The sequence below is a fragment of the Trichoderma virens genome, assembly GCF_000170995.1.
Source record: "Trichoderma virens Gv29-8 chromosome Unknown TRIVIscaffold_2, whole genome shotgun sequence".
In the NCBI taxonomy this organism is placed as follows: domain Eukaryota; kingdom Fungi; phylum Ascomycota; class Sordariomycetes; order Hypocreales; family Hypocreaceae; genus Trichoderma; species Trichoderma virens.
Window position 1 is genome coordinate 113,225 of NW_014013747.1, and position 14,771 is coordinate 127,995.

The 14,771-nt window shown below is 49.3% G+C and overlaps 6 protein-coding genes across 6 annotated transcripts; 4 read left to right on the plus strand and 2 right to left on the minus strand.

Moving 5' to 3' along the window:
- Positions 1-1,420: 1,420 nt before the first annotated feature.
- TRIVIDRAFT_79625 (uncharacterized protein) lies at positions 1,421-3,538 on the plus strand (the record flags this gene model as incomplete). The annotated part of the gene is made up of 9 exons (XM_014104692.1): positions 1,421-1,614; positions 1,673-1,708; positions 1,773-2,327; positions 2,389-2,531; positions 2,617-2,770; positions 2,843-2,924; positions 2,983-3,074; positions 3,136-3,269; positions 3,328-3,538. 9 exons carry the CDS (start codon positions 1,475-1,477, stop codon positions 3,372-3,374), a joined length of 1,383 nt encoding a protein of 460 aa, XP_013960167.1.
- A 727-nt stretch (positions 3,539-4,265) lies between these two features.
- On the minus strand, positions 4,266-5,908 carry TRIVIDRAFT_36444 (uncharacterized protein; the record flags this gene model as incomplete). The annotated part of the gene is made up of 4 exons (XM_014104693.1): positions 4,266-4,509; positions 4,583-5,422; positions 5,490-5,731; positions 5,813-5,908. 4 exons carry the CDS (start codon positions 5,906-5,908, stop codon positions 4,266-4,268), a joined length of 1,422 nt encoding a protein of 473 aa, XP_013960168.1.
- A 1,210-nt stretch (positions 5,909-7,118) lies between these two features.
- On the plus strand, positions 7,119-8,209 carry TRIVIDRAFT_17533 (uncharacterized protein; the record flags this gene model as incomplete). Its single annotated transcript, XM_014104645.1, has 4 exons — positions 7,119-7,286; positions 7,378-7,452; positions 7,593-7,859; positions 7,925-8,209. Coding segments are annotated over 4 exons (795 nt in total), but the record flags the coding sequence as incomplete, so codon positions are not given.
- Positions 8,210-9,463: 1,254 nt separating this feature from the next.
- On the plus strand, positions 9,464-10,078 carry TRIVIDRAFT_218123 (uncharacterized protein; the record flags this gene model as incomplete). Its single annotated transcript, XM_014104694.1, has 2 exons — positions 9,464-9,681; positions 9,742-10,078. The coding sequence occupies 2 exons, from the start codon at positions 9,464-9,466 to the stop codon at positions 10,076-10,078; spliced, it is 555 nt and encodes a 184-aa protein (XP_013960169.1).
- Positions 10,079-10,697: 619 nt separating this feature from the next.
- TRIVIDRAFT_63289 (uncharacterized protein) lies at positions 10,698-11,129 on the plus strand (the record flags this gene model as incomplete). The annotated part of the gene is made up of 1 exon (XM_014104695.1): positions 10,698-11,129. One exon carries the CDS (start codon positions 10,698-10,700, stop codon positions 11,127-11,129), a length of 432 nt encoding a protein of 143 aa, XP_013960170.1.
- Positions 11,130-12,002: 873 nt separating this feature from the next.
- Positions 12,003-14,148, minus strand: TRIVIDRAFT_176279 (uncharacterized protein; the record flags this gene model as incomplete). Its single annotated transcript, XM_014104696.1, has 3 exons — positions 12,003-13,300; positions 13,405-13,878; positions 14,032-14,148. 3 exons carry the CDS (start codon positions 14,095-14,097, stop codon positions 12,059-12,061), a joined length of 1,782 nt encoding a protein of 593 aa, XP_013960171.1.
- Between the last annotated feature and the right edge of the window lie 623 nt (positions 14,149-14,771).

The following is a 14,771-nucleotide window of genomic DNA, read 5'->3' on the forward strand; positions in this document are numbered from 1 at the left end:
TCTTCTGTACAAGATAAAGCGACGAGAAAGAAAGCTGGATACGAAAAAAGAAGGCAGCCTTGGTGTTGCCATAAAGCACTACTTATCCCCACGAGAATCTGAACACCGGACGAACGAGTGGTTAATTGGCTGCCCACGCGACGAGCCATTCCTGCGAGCCAGCTCAACAAGCCGACAACGCGCGCACATGTTCTACAAGTTGGCGATTTGATCTACATTTTGGAAGCGAAATATTAGTGGAAAATGGAAAGGCGTATTGGAGTTTGCCGTTGCGGGTTACGGGTCCACTGTTGCGATTAGGACTGGATTGATCGTCAGATCCAGCCAGGGTTTTTATTTCATCTTGGATTCTTTCGAGCAGACACTGGATGGCTGCCATATTTATTCTACGGATACCTTGGCTTTTTCTTTTTTAGCGCTTTATTACTAATTTGATTTATTCCTGAACAATAGACGGATACAGTTCGATCTCATCATCAAGAAGAATATGGGCATGTTCGGCTTCATATCCGCTGGAGTTGTTAAGTCGTAGTCTTGCCGAAGACATCAATTCACTTTCTCATCTGATAACACGGCAGTTTGGGCTATTAAATGAGATATGTCGCCATGGACCGGGTTGTTTCTCGAGAACCGCTCGAGTATCTATGGCGTGAGTGACTTTCGCTCTGGCAGCTTCCAAGGCTCTGGCGTGCTCTTCAACCAAGGCTCTGGCCAAACATCACGCACGAGCTCATAGTAGCATCGAATAAGGCGATGCATTACTTGAGATTGTTCGTTTGGAGATGACTGTGAGCTGCAGCGATGGCGATTCCGGTATTTGCAGTGTCTACTCTGGGCATTGGCGACTTTCGTTTCCAGTCGAGGTCTCTGTGAATCAGCTCGTTGACATTCTTCAGGAGATGCATGTATAAACATTTATTAGCCATCGTATCATTGAAGAAACTTTCCGTTAACAGAGCACCGCCGTGTTTTCTGTGATTTTTCTTATCTTTGGGTATAAAATGGATGCTTCATCAGCCGTGTTGAATAGTTGACACGGCCCGCTCAAAATACCTTTTATACGCGAATCATTCCGCATTCCTTATCGCAGGAGTCAGACAGTATTTGATTATCAATTCTACATCTCATATGATACGATATTCTACATTTCCATTCCCCGTCGATTCCGATATCGTCTTTACGTCGTTAATCTCGGCTTTGGGCAACCGGAAGTTGTTCACGTGGGTCCGGCACGGGACCGGAACCGGGCCGGTCGACTCTCCTCCATCTCTTCAATCTCTCTTTGCACGCTCTCTTCTAGCCTGGATTCCCCGCATCCGCCACTTCGTCAACCGGCAATCGTAGTTCCGGGGTATCAGGAATTTGACTATATAAGAGTCTATCTTCCAAACCTTCTTTTTTTTTTCTTCTCCAAAAGTATCGCCAGCTCATACTTTAACGAACCTGAAGCTCATCACATCAAGTTCCATTTACAATGTCTTCCGTTCGTGAAGTGAAAGTGACCACTGAGGTCCCTGGACCTCTTTCTAAGGCTGAGGCCGAGAAGCTGGGCTCATTCTTTGATAACCGAGCTTTCTACTTTGTTGCTGATTACGACAAGAGCTCAGGCAACTAGTATGCTCATTCTCCTTATACATTTGGAGGAAACGTGGAGGCTGACTTATATGTGAAGCATTGTCGATGTTGACGGCAACCAGTATCTTGATGTGTATGTTTGAGGCCTCTTAATCAAGAACACGCTCATTTCATGTCATGTCTAACAACTCCAACAGCTACTCTCAGATTGCCTCCATTCCTGTTGGTTACAACAACGCAGGACTCATCAAGGCCGCCCAGTCCCCTGAGATGATCTCTGCCCTGGTCAACCGTCCTGCTCTGGGCAACTTCCCCTCCAGCCACTGGCACGACTCACTCAAGAACGGTCTTCTCAAGGTCGCCCCTCCCGGATGCGACAAGATCTTCACTGCTCAGTCCGGTTCCGAGGCCAACGAGCTTGCCTTCAAGGCTGCCTTTATGCTGTACCGCCGCAAGGAGCGAGGCGAGGGCGTTGATTGGTCCAGCAACGAAATCAGCTCATGCCTCAACAACGCAAAGCCCGGCTCCCCTGATCTCGCCATCCTCAGCTTTGCCAACTCGTTCCACGGACGAGGATTCGGTAGTCTGTCTGCCACCCGATCAAAGGCTGTCCACAAGCTCGACATTCCTTCATTCAACTGGCCTCAGGCCCCCTTCCCGGCTTTGAAGTATCCCCTTGACAAGTTCGCTGCTGAGAATGCCGCCGAGGAGAAGCGATGCCTCGAGAAGGTCGAAGAGCTCATCACCACCTGGTGCGTTTAAGCTACTGTCAGCAGAGACGGTACTAGTTTCCACTGACACATTTTCACATAGGCAATTCCCCGTCGCTGGTTTGATCGTTGAGCCCATTCAGAGTGAGGGTGGTGATAACCACGCTTCCCCTGCCTTCTTCCAGGGCCTTCGCGACATTACCCAGAAGCACAATGTCACCATGATCGTGGACGAAGTCCAGACTGGTATGTCGATCTAATCTACATGGGCAGGAAAACAAGATTCAAACCTGCCGCCCCAAATACGACGTCGCTAATGCATCGTGCACAGGATTCGGCGCCACCGGCAAATTCTGGGGCCACCAGCACTGGAACCTGACCTCACCTCCCGATATTGTTACTTTCTCCAAGAAGGCCCAGACTGCCGGTTACTACTTTGGCAACCCCAGACTGGTTCCTGACAAGGCTTACCGCCAGTTCAACACGTTAGTTTTGTCCCCCGTGGATTTGAAAGCCGTTGTGACGACATTGAATGCATGTGCTAACTCTAAAACTAGTTGGATCGGTGACCCAGCTCGTGTTCTCATGAGCAAGGCCGTCGTCGAGGAGATTCTTGCCAATGATCTCGTCAACCAATGCGTGAGTCCAGCAAATATTTCTCCATCCAAGCCACTCCAAAGACTAACTCGATTGCCAGGCTCGCGTTGGTGTGGCGCTCTATGGCGAACTCGAGCGCCTCGCTACCAAGTACCCACAGCTTGTTAAGAACCTGCGCGGCAAGGGACAAGGGTGAGTCCAACAGAACAAATCAATTAGGATAATCGTATCCTTGCTAATGCAGATTGTCCAGAACATACATTGCCTTCGATACGGCGGATCCCGCTAGCCTCGTCAAGACGATGAAGAGCCTGGGCGTCAACATTGGCACCTGCGGCACCCAGACAGTGCGACTCCGTCCCATGCTTATCTTTGAGGAAGCTCACAGTAAGTCGATCGATCGAGAAGAAAATTTTCATCGTTCTAGTGACTAATGGTTCTATAGTTCCCTTCCTGATCTCGGCGTTGGACAAGGCTCTTGGATCAGCATAGAGTGGAAAAAAAGATTGAAACATTTTCTGGGCGTTGTTTGAATAAGAGAAGCGACATTTCATTTTAGCTGGGCTTTGTAGGATAGGGATTGGCTGGCATCATAATTCGGGTTGGAAAATAGGGCTGAAAAAATTGAATAATTTTACGTTTTACATATTAATGTGCCTCATTCGCATTGCATTACTGAGTGTCTCTATTTGAACAAGATATCCAAGTCTCTCAACTTTTCATGATGATGCCAGTAAAACTTTTCTTACGTCCCTATCTGATGACCTCATGGCCTGCAAGAGCCTCTATCTCTCTCCCACGAGTCAGCCTAGATAACGAAACCCCTGTGCCGAGATTTCATTGCGCGAGCGTGTGGGGGAATATTGCCACCACGTAATGGTTTGATCATGCCGCATCCAAATTCGCGCACTAAACCCCAGATCGGTAACAATGTTGTTTACATTAGCTGAACGAAATTCGAAGCCCGTCACGGGGCTTTCTTCGTTGTCTCCTCCGGTGTCCGGCCCGGGAGCTTGGACGCCGAAATCTTCTGGGCCCGAGTCAGAAGTCAGTGCCATCCCCGCAATCTTATAAGCCGAGATGCATCTATTTCAGGCGTCTCCGGTTCGTTGCCGGTTCACTCAAGGTATCCGGTTCCGGAGGGCCGTTGATCTTTTTGCCCGAGGATAGCCAGCGATAAATACAATTCCTAACGGAACAACGGATCCTGAACCTGGCGATACGAAATCGTAAGAAAACAGTTACAGCAACTTGACTCGATTCAGATGCATGAATCCTGGAAATCTCTGTTCTGCCGCGGCTGCAGACGGTTATTTATGCAATGCAATGCATCTCTATCTCATTCTGTGTGAGAGAGAAGAACAAAAAGTCAAATCAATTAATCTACACGCTTCGCTTTCCCCTGGACTCAAACGGAAGAATAAGACTCAAAATAACAAGCAGCCCAAATAATGCTGCGCAGACAAACAAAGGAGCCGTCGTCTCCACGTTTGCATAGCTTCCAACCAAAACTCCCAGAATGCCGCCGACTCTGTTGAGAACAACGCAGACGCCGTAACCTGTTGCGCGATGGGCAGCTGGCAAGATCTCCGGGGTATACGCATAGATGGTGCCATAGTAAATATTGCTGCAACGGCAAAATGTCAGCGTTTACTCACCGAAAACAAAGACGAATTATAGGTGCTAAGGAGAAGACTCACGATGCCGCTGAAATGGCAGCTGACACGCCGACATTCTGCGCTTCATTCTTGACCTGTGTATAGCCAAACTGGAGCACCATTGTTACCAGGGCTCCAACGGCGAGGGTGCCTCTGTGACCAAAGAACTTTGTTTCGACCAGAATAGCGGCTATAATTGGGCCGATGAGCCCTGCAATCTGGTTGATGGCGTAATCTCTCCACGTAGTATAAGTTGTGGTTTCGCCAAAATCGGCACCACGAGAGGCGAGGTAGAATGGCAAGAAGACGCTGTACAGGGGAGACACCATTCCGATGACGAACCAGTTAGCAATGATGACGCTGGTGGACCAGGCGAGCTGCCGCGTCTGGAAGAGGCCCTTGAAGTGCATCTTGAGCCGTGTAGCAGACCAGGCGGATTCCTCAGTGTGCAAAACAATGCCCTCTGCCTGCAGCTGCTCCAGCGTCAGGCTGTGTGATCTTCCGGCCATTAGAGAAATGTCGTTAAGCGTCTTGATGACCTGCTCATCGTTGTTCTGAGCAATGAGCCATCGCGGTGTTTGCACCATCCGGATAAAGGCAATGCGAGCAATAGCCATAACCAAGACAAGGCCACCGCAAGTAAAGTGAAGGTATCGCCATCCCATGTTATCGGCTCGACTGCATGTCTCAGGCGTAGCATCGGGGGCGCAGCTAAAGTTGCCCATGAAAGCCCAGGCAAGGAGACCTGTGATTGTATATCCAACAGCCCACCAAACGGCCATGAATGTAACGAGCCAGGTATGGCTAGTTGGGAGGAACTCGAGAAGGTTTGTTGCGTCGAGGATGTAGTTGCCACCAGCACCTGCTGAATAGAGGGCCACACTGATTCACAGGACACAATCCCTTGTTAGTCACGGCCATCAAATACAAAGGAAGGGGGGGAACTCACAGGGCAGCGAAGGAGATGTAGGAGGGCATGGCACCGGCAATGAGGACAAAGATGGCGCACGACAAGAGACTTGTGTTAAAGGCCAGCTTCCTGCCGATGATATCGGCAGTGAAACCCCAGAGACCAGCGCCGACTAGAAGACCAATCTGCGAAGCCATGGGGATGCCGGAAACGTGGGCACTGGGATTTCCATACTCTTGCTGGACGGCAGGATTTGAGATGGACTGGCAAAGAACAAGAAGCTGCGCGAGAGAAACGTATTCCACATGTCAGTTTGCAACAATACTTCCAGAGCACAACGCAGTGAAATGGGAACTGCATACCGAATCAACTGTATATCCAAATCCATTGAGCCAAAACAGTTTCCATTGGAAGCCAGTCATGCCAATCTCGTCAATTGCGTTGTTGACAAGCGCCATCTTCCTAGCCAAGACAGGGTCAAACAGCTTAACCTCCAAGACATCGCTAATAGAACTAGAAGACGCTTCGTCTTGGTCATCTTGAGAGCTGACAACGACCGCAGATTTCTCGTTGTTGTCGTCGTTGGAATTGGAGTTGGATTTGGAGCTCGCGCCATCATACGGCGATCCCTTCTCGCTCAACCCCAGCGTTGCCGCTGTTGTTGGTGTTGTTTCAGACGCCATAACTGTGGGTACACACAAGACGATGAAGACGGAAAAGAAGCCGAAGCAATATGTAATCTTGCATTTCGAAACCAGTTCATCGTTCGTATATATATAACATTGAACCCGACTCGCACCAAACGTCCACTCTCTGGGCCTCCCCTTGCACCACTGCCTCCAGAGAGAAATCCATTCGGGCTACACGAAAAAGCTGCGCGCATCGATCTAAAGATGCGATACAGTTTCTAAAAATCACGTCTTCGACTTGGAAATGGTATCATATGCGAACCGCTGCGTGGCCAAGCGCTGCAGCCGCCGTATAGCGTCGCACATAATGGCTGTCAAACCGCAAATAGTTGCCGCCTGTCTATTTCCCGACTCGCATCGCAATTTGGCTGCGTGGTGATGGCGTTTGCTACATTATAATGGTACCATTGCCCTTGTCTGGCTAGAGGGGAGACATCTGACGAATGCGTATCTTTGATTCCATATCGTGATGCTACTTACAGGCTGCTTCCCCGCGTCAAGGCTGCCGTTAGCACGACATCTCTTATCCGAAGATCGCAGGGCGTCGCAGATTGGAAATGATTGACTGCATACACGATCCGCGGAGTTATCGAGACGCATGTTGGTGCTTAATCTGTAGATAGGACGAAGTGTCGTCATCGCCAGTTGGCATGGCGATAGATTTGTGGCTGAGAGATTGTCCGTATTTCGGAATAAGCAGACGAGTATAGCTTCACTTCAGTTTATTGAGCCCACTGGGAGATCACAAATCATGGCTGAACCATCACAAATCATTATTCGCATCGAATCCTTAAATATTGCCTTTGTTCCTTGTTCTTTGATAAGAACGAAAGATCGAGATCGGATAACAAAGGACAAACCAGGATAGAACAAAAACCAATCTCAGAGTCAGAATCGCACAATGGCCACTGTCTCCACCACAATTACTCCGGCCGTATTAGCCTACAAGCCTCCTCACCCCGAGCTCAAGGAATTTGTCCCAGATCGCGATCGCGCATTTTTCGCAGACCCGGCAAAGGCTTCATTGCTGGGCCTAGCGACGGCCGTCGAAGAAGTCACTCCAATTATCGGGACGGAACTCAAGGGCGTCCAGCTAAGCAAACTCACCGACCAGCAAAAAGACGAGCTTGCGTTGCTTGTAGCCGAGGTGTGCACAAAATGAAGTGCTCTGCCGTGTTAAATAATGGCGGCACCGGAGTTGTAAAACGGGAGAGATGTGACTGACAGGTTTATGCTAGCGAGGCGTCGTCTTCTTCCGTGACCAGGATATCACTCTCGAGCAGCAACACGCACTGGCATCATACTATGGCATTGTGCGTACATGTAGAATCAGATATTTACTCACACATGGCATCTAACACAAATTGAAATGCTTTTAGCAAGACAGAGACCCTAACCAGCAAGATCCGAGACACGTAACCATCATTGGTCGAGGCGGGTATGTGCGAGATAGAATATCCAGTCGATTAACCCATCAACCAGTTCAGTATCTCACCCTCTTCTCTGCAGAAACATCCGAGCTCACGGCAACTACACTGCAGAATGGCATGGAGATCACACTTTCGAGGTGAACCCGCCTTCTTATACACTCCTGCGCCTAGTCAAGACTCCTCCAAGCGGTGGAGACACCATCTTCACCAGTCAAACCGGCTTGTTTGACAAACTGAGTCCCGCTTTCCAGAGGGCCATCGAAGGCCTCCACGCCATCCACTCTTCAGATGTATGGTTAAACATCCTTGTCGTCGTAAAAGCTGCTAGCAATCAAACTAACGTGGGAAACTGTAGAGGGCCTATCTGGCTTCGATCAACGGGGGAGGAACACCGCACAGAGCCCCCATCGCCACGGCCCATCCTCTAGTTCGAACTCATCCAGTAACTCGCCTCAAGTCTCTCTTTTACAACCCATCATTCATAGAGCGCATCCAGGAGCTCAACGCCCAGGAGTCTCACCACATTCTCGCTTTTCTCCGCGAGCACCTCTCCAACGCCGATGATTTGACGGCTCGGTGGAAATGGACTCCTGGCGCGGTCGCATTCTGGGACAACAGAATTATTGCTCACAGGGCCGTGCCTGGCGGCTATGACACGGAGTTGAGAGAAGGGAAGCGCACGGCCGTCCATGGCGAGCGACCGTTCTATGACCCTGAGAACAGCGAGAGCTTGTCGGAGAGGGCTGAGCGGCTTGCGAAGGAGAAGAGCGTGAATGGGAACGGGATCAGCGAGAAGGTGAACGACCTGGTGCTTAATAATTAGAAATATGTAGATGACTCAAAGATATAGAAACTATCCATATCCGTACAAATCCGTTGACTTGCCTCAGAGTTTGGTAGCTTCGTGCATCAAGGATGGGCCGCCGTAATTCGCAGCTATTGAATAGAAGAGACGACAGGCATATCATCTTGGCTCAAAGAAAGTAAACAAATGTACCCCGTAGTGAGGGTGAGAATTAGCCAGCTGAATTTGACTCTCTCTTTTCGAATTGGTATCCTAGAGCATGGAGCAGGAGACCCTCTATCGCGATAATGAAGTGACTTTCCTTGGTAACCTGCACGCCTTCTTCAAGGACGAAAGATGGTCGGCAAACAGTCGCTTTCTCTTCGAACAACTGTAGTCCAGGAATCCTAGATAGATAAAGAGAGGAAATAGTCAGTCTTCCCAACAGTCTCCCCAAAGTAAACAGTTACAAAGCAAATATATACCACTGCCAGAAAACACACGCCCTTCCTTCTCCCATCAAATCCCCCGGTACTATCAGAAGTAATTCACTTCTCTCTGCTCGCCCTCCAGGCTGCATTAACTCTACACAAAGACATGACAGAGACGAAAGTACAAAAAAGGGGGAGGCCAAAAAAGACAGACAGACTACCTATGCGTGGACAGTCGACCGCAACAGCTGCCAGCACTTGCAGAATCACTCGCACTCTCTTCTGGCTTCCCCCCTAATCACTTTCTGCCAAACTGCCAGAAGGGAAAATCTTTTCCCCCCTCTCGGAAATTCCATCCTCTTCACCTTCCTTCTCCCAAAGAGACAATTTTCACCTTCAAAAGTTACCACACATTCCATCATTTGATATCATTTTGAAGGTTTCTTCATCAACGCTTCATCATTAATCCCATCATTTCTCCCAAGAAAAGCATCTGCATCAAGGTATGTTAAAAATTACCTCCTTATTTTCCTCGTCACTCAGTTGCATCTCCATCTCCATCTCCATCTCCATCCTCCTCCTCCTCCATCCTCCTCTTCATCATCAACAACATCTTCCTCTTCCTTTCCCCAGTCTCCCCAAACTAAATCTTTTCTCAACAAGCATCCTCATCATCATCATGAGTGACGCCAATCCCAACAACAAGAGGTTCTATCTTGCCATTGGCTTTGGCATCCTAGCCCTCTTCCTACTCCTCATCGTGCCATGCATCATCGCAATGGCCGTCGCCCGTTGCCGCGAGAAGCGTCAAGAGGCCCGTGACGCCCGCGCCCGCGAGCTCGAAGAAGCCCAGGGCGACGAGACCGCGTTCCCCATCCCCGAGGGACACATCCCTGTGTACCGCGTCGACGAGATTGGCGAAGGCTCCGGCTAGCAGCAAGGCGACCATCTCCAAAGCGCTCCTCTCTACCAAGAAGCTACTCTTGTCCACCATGACGATGGCCACATCGAAGTTCGCAAGCCCGAGTCCACCAAGGGAAAGGGCGTCGCCTCTCCTCATGCCCGCCCCGTCGGTCGCTTCCAGGAGGACCTCCCCGAGGTCTCTGAGCAGCTCAGCGACAAGCAAGAAGGCGACAAGCAAGAAGGCGACAAGCAGGAAGGTGACAAGCAGGAAGGTGACAAGCAGGAAGAGGACAAGCAAGAAGACATCAAAGAGTCTCAGGGCTCCCAGGATTCCCAGGAAACCCAGGAGGTGGCCGCCACCGAGCAGAAACCACTTGACAAGGAGAACTAGCCGACTTGAGCCAAGCAAAGCCGCGGCGAAAATCATCTCGACGAGAATCTGATGGCTGATGTATTTCGAAGAATGAATTGCCTTTCTTAATAGGGCTTACGAAAATGGGACCGATTACTGGTTTAACAAAGGGGTATCACGTCATGGGAAAAGACGTTATTTTATTTCATAGGGTGTCAGATTCTTCACCATCAACGTGAGTGTTCTTCGAACAAAAGAAATGCACCCTTGATTCATTGCATCCTATGGTTTTCATCCTTTAAAGTGACTGTCCATAATTTATGTTCCTATTTGTAAACAAGAACGCGTATCTTTGTCTGAACTGCTTTCGCTGTTTTGTGGTATTTCATTGTTTTGCTTCGCGAGATAAAGGTTCGGCCATTAGCTGTTCAACAACTCCCACAGCAAGCTCCATTTCTAAAATTAAACTGTTAACAAGATCGTGGCTGTTCATGCCTCTTTCATCTGTACCAATAATATTCCAGCAGCAGATATATCATCCCATCCCATAAATCTCCCAGCCTCCACCATTCCATCCCAAGTTTCCTAAGCTCTCAACGACTCAGACCACAGACCAAACATCGCCAAATCAAAAGCAAAACCAATTCTCATCTCCAAAATGTTCGTCGGCGGCTACTTTATCCGCTTAACCACCCCTCTCTGGAATCCCTTCACCCTCACCTCCATCTTCTCTCGCTCTCCTCCTCCCTCTTTTCCCTTCATCCGCTCCTCTCTGGCCGCCATAGCCGACTTCTTCCGCGACGCAATCGCCATCTTCCAGTTCTTTTGGCCTCTATTCCTACTCGGGTTCTGCATCAACATCTTCGCCGCCTTCGTTCAGCCATACATCTTCTCCGTGTTCGCCTTTGCATTTCGAGCATTCGCCCATGGCATGGGTAGAGTTATACAGCCTCTCCGCGACTTGGTCATGCCAGCTATCAGGCCAGCTATCCAATGGTTGCCAACCAACTGGATTCCACTGAACAAAGGCAAGAAAAAGGCCGGCGGTAGACCGCGATCTCTTTCTGATAAGAGTGGCAAGCTTCGTTAGCCCTACAATATGGTACGTGGCATAAAACTCAGTCCTTCCCCCCTTCCCCCTGTCTCCCCAAAAGCATTTCGCTTAACCGTTTCACTTCGACAGAATCGATTCAACCCACCAAGCATTACGACACGGTGTAGAGACACCTGCGCTACGCACGGTATTGCATCGATCATGGGCTTGGCAGCTCTCAGCTATTCGAGCATTACTTGGCAACCAATAAGTTACCTCTGGGATCGCAGCTAGAGAAAGCTAAACATCAAATCTCAGCCTCAACGAGCAGGATGAGGTCGATTAAAGCATAAAGATATCTCAGATATATACCGATAAGAGTTTTATATACACTTCATGCAAGTCCCCTCCATGTTGTACATAATCACATCTTGTGATTTGCCTTGTCCAATCGCATACTCGATGAGTCTGAAACTCATCCAAGTACCTGATACATTGTGCCGTTGAGCTGAAGAGAATATGCAAGAAATAAAAAAAATAAAAAAATAAAAAGATAAACAAGCGTAGGAGTGGTTCCATTTCAATCGTACAAGCAATCGTGTCGACATTCACCTATACTCGACACGAGAAAAGAATTAAGTTTGTGGCAGCTCGTGCCCATTGCAGAGAGGAGACCAACTCTATGTCGACCCAAAACGCCCTTGGTAAAAGCATGTAGAGGAGAAAAAAGTAATAAAAAATGGGAGGGTAGAAAAAGAAGAGAAAAAAAAAAAACGCTTCCCATGTAGAGGTCCGTCGACTCTGGTCCATCCAAACTTGTTCCCCTCAATCAAACATACACCTTGCATTCCGGCCAACTCCCAGCTCTCATGTGCACAGACGGTTTTTTTTTTTTGTTTCTCTCCCTTTTATTCTTTTTCCTTCTTTTTTCCATCTCTTTCTGTTGCCTGGTCCTAGTGTGTATCTCATAGAGAGAAATGAAGCTTCTAGCCCATATTGTTCATATTGAGATTGCCCATGGTATATCCGTCAAACATGGAGGCTGAGAGTTGCTCTCCGCTATTCGGCAGAAATTCTCCAAATATTTCCCAATTGACTGTGGAAACATCGAGATACCCACCGAGAAACTGGTTGAAGCCTGTCAGTGGCTGCTGTTGAGGTGTTACCGTCGTGGTGGGAGATGTCACAGATCCCTGGCCAGAAGACCTGGAATCGTTGCATGGCACCAAATCCCTAAGTCGATTGATAAAGTTTGGTGTATCAATCCGCTGGCCATTCTGGGCATATGCAAGCTCCCGCGCCCGCCAGGCTTTAAGTACGAATTGTGCTTGGGCGACGTGGGGTTTGATGGTCATGTCAGAGAATTCGAGGTGGTCAGAATAAATCTTGCGCATTACCTCCCAAGCGCGGTCCGACAGACTTCCCACCGGACGGTCGTGGAGCAACCCTGTGAAGACTGCAAATGCATCAAGCTGAAAGTGAAACCGCATAAACCACTGGAAGCCGGCGGCGACCATCTGCTCGTGAGCCTCCGTCTTGTGCTCCATCATCATCAGAAGAACCTTGAAGAAATTGTCCTTCGGACCGAAGATCTCGGTTCCCCACTCTGGCTGCTCTTGAATTGGAACGAGCATCTCCTGCAACCTGTGGGTGAGCATTGGTCGAATAGCAAGCGCTGCGGCATGCGCATTGCCCGCTCTTATGTCAATCATATTTTTCTCAATCTCCAACAGCCTCTCTTCTAGCGCTTCGGCCTTTTTCCGAAACTTGTCAAAAATGGCTTTCGTGTTGTTCTCAGCGTCTGCACTGTCATCGAGCGTCTGGCCCATCATGGCAGCTTCAAAGGCACGAGATTCGTTAGATCCATCAGTCTCTATTTTGAATCGGAATATTTCTCCGATGACAATGCTGAAAGCCATTTCTGTAGGGCCATCACGCTCCACGACCGGCTCGGTTGAGCCGGGGAAAAGGTCTGCATCGTTCAGATTCAGAGGCTTCTTAGTATCCCAGTTAATATTCACCCATGACTGGCTTAGACCAGACATCATGGCACATTTGGCATCGAGCATCATAATCTGCCACCAAATGCGTCTGCGCATCTCGGTTTCGAAGGGGGTCAAGTTAAGCTGGGAGCCATCTCGATGGTAGCCCATTTTCTGAGCTATCCGCATAATGACCCCGCTAATGATCCATTGAGCATGTCTATCATAGCGTCCCTCAAGAGAAAGCTGAAGGCTTGTTAATGATGGCACATTTCAAATAAAAATCTCAAGAGAAAAGATGGGCGGGAGACAAGGGTAGCAACACGTCTATTGCGTAAGGTCAGACTTACCAGATAGAGAATAATGGCTTGCAGCGTAGTCATATTATAATTTTTAAGAAAGCTGTACTTGATCAAGGCCGCCTTGGTGCCGGTATTGAATTTCTGGATAGCGGCGTCGCGAGACATGCCAAGTGATTGTATGCACTCGGCAGCCGACATGGAAACACTTGCCATGCCAAAGATGGAGAAAAGAAGGGCTTGATTGTGTAGCGGCATAGTACTCATGTTATTCACTGCTTCCATGATTAAGGGCTGCACAGACGGTACGTGGAGAATTTTGAAAAGGGGGTTGACACGATCAAGATAGAGTTGCCAGAGCCGGAAAATATGAATGGGGTCGGGTTGCAGATCTTCAACATTCGTATTGAACAGGTCGGCGGAAAGAACGAGGTCTGCGTTATTGTCGGGGGTGAGCTCATCTGAGCCGAGGAGACTAGATTCTTCTGGATCATCCGTCTCTACGATATCTCGCATTTTTTGAAGCTGTTTGTACACTTCAAGTCAGCATCCGTTGCAGAGTTGAACCAATGAAGAAGGGGGGGGGATTTTTGGAGAAGGGGCAATTTCATGGTCCGAGACTCCGGCTCAGGTTATGGTTCCAGATTGACCAACGCCTATGTCATGACTTCCACTAACCTCATCGTAGACACTGGCCCAAATGTAACTATCCATAAATCGGACGTTGCCATCTTCCTTAACCATGAGAGAGCCTGGATTCCGAGACTGGGTAGAATCGATACTGGCCGGCGTGGCGACGGGGGCGTCGGAGGTTGGCAAGTTTGGGTTAGATGGCGTTGCTGGCAACGATGGCAGTGGGCGCTGGGCAGTAGAAGGGGCAGGAGGAGCAGGAATCGGCACAGATCCGCTTGCATATTGCTTGAGAAGCTCCTCACATCGAGCAAGGCGTTCCTGGAGATCTTGGTTCGGGCGCCGGCGTTTGCGGGCTGGCGCTGGTGTGCTAGGCGTGCAGGTGACATTGGCCTGAGGCAATGTAAGCTTCTTTCAAATCAAAGACCAGGCAGCGAGCTGGAAGGGTCTGTATCCCTTTCCTTTCCATCGCGAACATGTTCCCGGCAAGGGGGAGCCTGAGTTCGGGAGCCGAGAAACGGAGCGGGAGACAGCACGTTTGGACAAGACCTGGAAGCTACCGGACCGGGTCAGGGAGAAATAGATCGCGCACCTTGATGCAGTTGGAACATGGCGAATTCCTGTCGCACTTGATCTTGCGATGCTGGCACAGGACACAAGCCAGTATTCTGGGATGCTTGTGAGGTCCGGGTGAAGCGTTTGACGACATGTCCAAGTTTGCGCCGGTGATTTCACATGTCACCAGCGGGGAGGACGTGGGGTGTGATGTCGGGCCAAAGCCAAACCCC